General features: G+C 48.2%; 1 protein-coding gene across 1 annotated transcript; it reads left to right on the plus strand.

Annotated features, from left to right (window-relative positions):
• Positions 1-1,776: 1,776 nt before the first annotated feature.
• Positions 1,777-2,361, plus strand: CGGC5_v000386 (uncharacterized protein; the record flags this gene model as incomplete). Its single annotated transcript, XM_066150667.1, has 3 exons — positions 1,777-2,141; positions 2,218-2,230; positions 2,281-2,361. The coding sequence occupies 3 exons, from the start codon at positions 1,777-1,779 to the stop codon at positions 2,359-2,361; spliced, it is 459 nt and encodes a 152-aa protein (XP_066009654.1).

The raw sequence follows: 2,361 nt of genomic DNA on the forward strand, positions 1-2,361 counted from the left end.
ACTTATACATCGACAGCAGCTGCAAAAGGGCGCGTTTATAGCTCTTCTGGGAGAGTCACCTGGTTGAGCAGCGACTGGAACGATACGTTCAGCAGCTTCCGGTGCAGCCTAGAGAGATTAGCAATTGGGAGGAGTCAGCTCCAACACAATGACGGAGCCTACATAGTTCCACTAAACTAGGGCCCTTAGGCGCCTCTCCAATCGCCAGAATTGCTAGCACAGAGTGACTTACTCAACTTGAATACTGCATGTATCAATGGGATCCTCAACTTGATCGTAAACCCTGCTCCAGTGATCATCTACTTTTGCAATGCGTGGGTGATTAAGAGGACTATAATAATTTACCAATGATGAATTAGTACATAGACTGTAAGCAACTACCTGTCGAATGCAGTGAGCGCAGATGCTCCTTAAGCCCTGCTGGAATTGTATGTCTCTCTTCAATGCACATATCAGCACAAACTTCGTCCCCGAATTTCCACTCTTACCCCATATGCAGTGACTTCGCTCTTCACCCAGCTGGATGTAAATTTCCATGGCGGGTCAGATTTCCAGCATACACCGTCCAATCTGAAAAGTCAACTTAATCAGTTGTCTCAATGCATTCTAGACGGAAACAAAGCTTGCGGTTATCGTCCGGCCAGATTGCGAAGATCTGAATTGCCGGGCAAAAAGCATAGGGGACAGAAGACAACATGGGGAAAACAATGTACGACGTCGCTAGCACTTCTCAAAAAAATGAAAAAAAGATGTGCGCGCAATCGCGGACGGGAATCGAGCCCGACGTGGGGGTCGAACCCACAACCTTGAGATTAAGAGTCTCACGCTCTACCGATTGAGCTAGCCGGGCAGATCAGTTGATCTGCCTTGTTTTTGGAAACAGCGGCCGTAGTGGGGTCCTTGAAGCCTGAGCAAATTAGCTGGCCTCAACGCTCGCTTCCTGCCTCTTTTCTCGCCGCGCTGCGAACGAAATTGTCACCTTCGAGGCAGCCGGGCGGCCTTAAAATCGGGGATTCAAAAACTTGAAAATTGTATTTCAGTTCCTTTCAGTAGTTGTCAGCTGTTTGCCAAGCTGGCTTGCCTTCATTGGTTGACAACATACTTTGTCTTTGCATACTTTCTCCACCCCCGAGCCTGGTTCGGTTCCAGAACCTAGGTGACAGCATCGTTGAGATTCACCGACTTGGCCAAGGGAGAAAAAAAAAAGGTATTTATATGATGAACTCCCTTTGGCTCTGGCGAATCATTAAGTGTACTTGGAATCGTGGGTTCTTGTTTTTCTAATTTTCAACATTCCGTGTGCCAACTCCGGTACAGCTGGCTTGCAACTCGCAACTATTCACAAAATGATCGTGATACAAAAGTCTTCTCACTTTCGGGGCCAACCTTTCGAGACAATTGTCTTTCCGTGAGGCAGAGACATGTGATGGTCACAATAAATCACGCAAAGCGCTTCTGCCGCCTAGCTAATCCTGCTCTTTCCCCACTGAGGCTGATCATCCTTCCTTCGACAAGGGGGCCAGTAGGCTAGCCAAGTTTGCAACCCTTGAAGCCGCGACATGCTCAAAACTGCGAGATATTTTCCTTGCCTCAGACGGAAGCACATGGCTACAACCTTGCCTGTGTTCTTTTCCTCATCCTTACCAGGTAAATATCGCGTTCATTCGTACCAGCTTCTGCACTTGCTCTTCCTTCAGTCCGCCAAACTTTAGTCCATTCACAATCGCGCACCTTGCATCTACAAGCTGATTTTCAATCATTCAATCTCTATTCAAAATGTCTACTCTCTGCAAGAAGTGCCAAGTCGTCCAGTTCAACGATGCGGATCTCAACGGAACTGTTGAGACCTTACCGTCTGGCCAGTCCTACTTCGCTCCCCATCTTGAAGGCGAGGAGCTCCATCACCGTGTTTACCTCGATTACGACCTCAAAGATGTGCTGCCAGATTTGCCAGCTCTGTCTCAATCAGCTGAGAATGGCTGCTCGCTCTGCTTTCTAATAAAGACCGAGATCGCCAGGTTTCTCACAATGTTCGCTGATTCGGAGCGCAAATACTCAGACTTCTTTATACATAAGCTATGCTACGCCATGGGACCGCACAAACTCGGCGAACCACCTTTCAGGACACATCTTCACGCCTTGTGTGTTTATTTCAGGCTTCTGAATGAAGCCAGTGGTGAAGAAGATATGTCTTGGCAGCTCCAACTTGCTGTCCAGGCCGATCCTCATGGTAATGATGCCTGATCCCGAATTGTGGGCTTGGCTGACGCAAAACTCAAGATCCATGCGCTCAATGGCTTTCTATACCACGTCAGCCGGTCCAGGAAGATATCTTATCAGAAGCGGGCAGGCGACGTCTGA

Source organism: Colletotrichum fructicola (assembly GCF_000319635.2).
Source record: "Colletotrichum fructicola Nara gc5 chromosome Unknown KSG_Nara_v1_contig01, whole genome shotgun sequence".
In the NCBI taxonomy this organism is placed as follows: domain Eukaryota; kingdom Fungi; phylum Ascomycota; class Sordariomycetes; order Glomerellales; family Glomerellaceae; genus Colletotrichum; species Colletotrichum fructicola.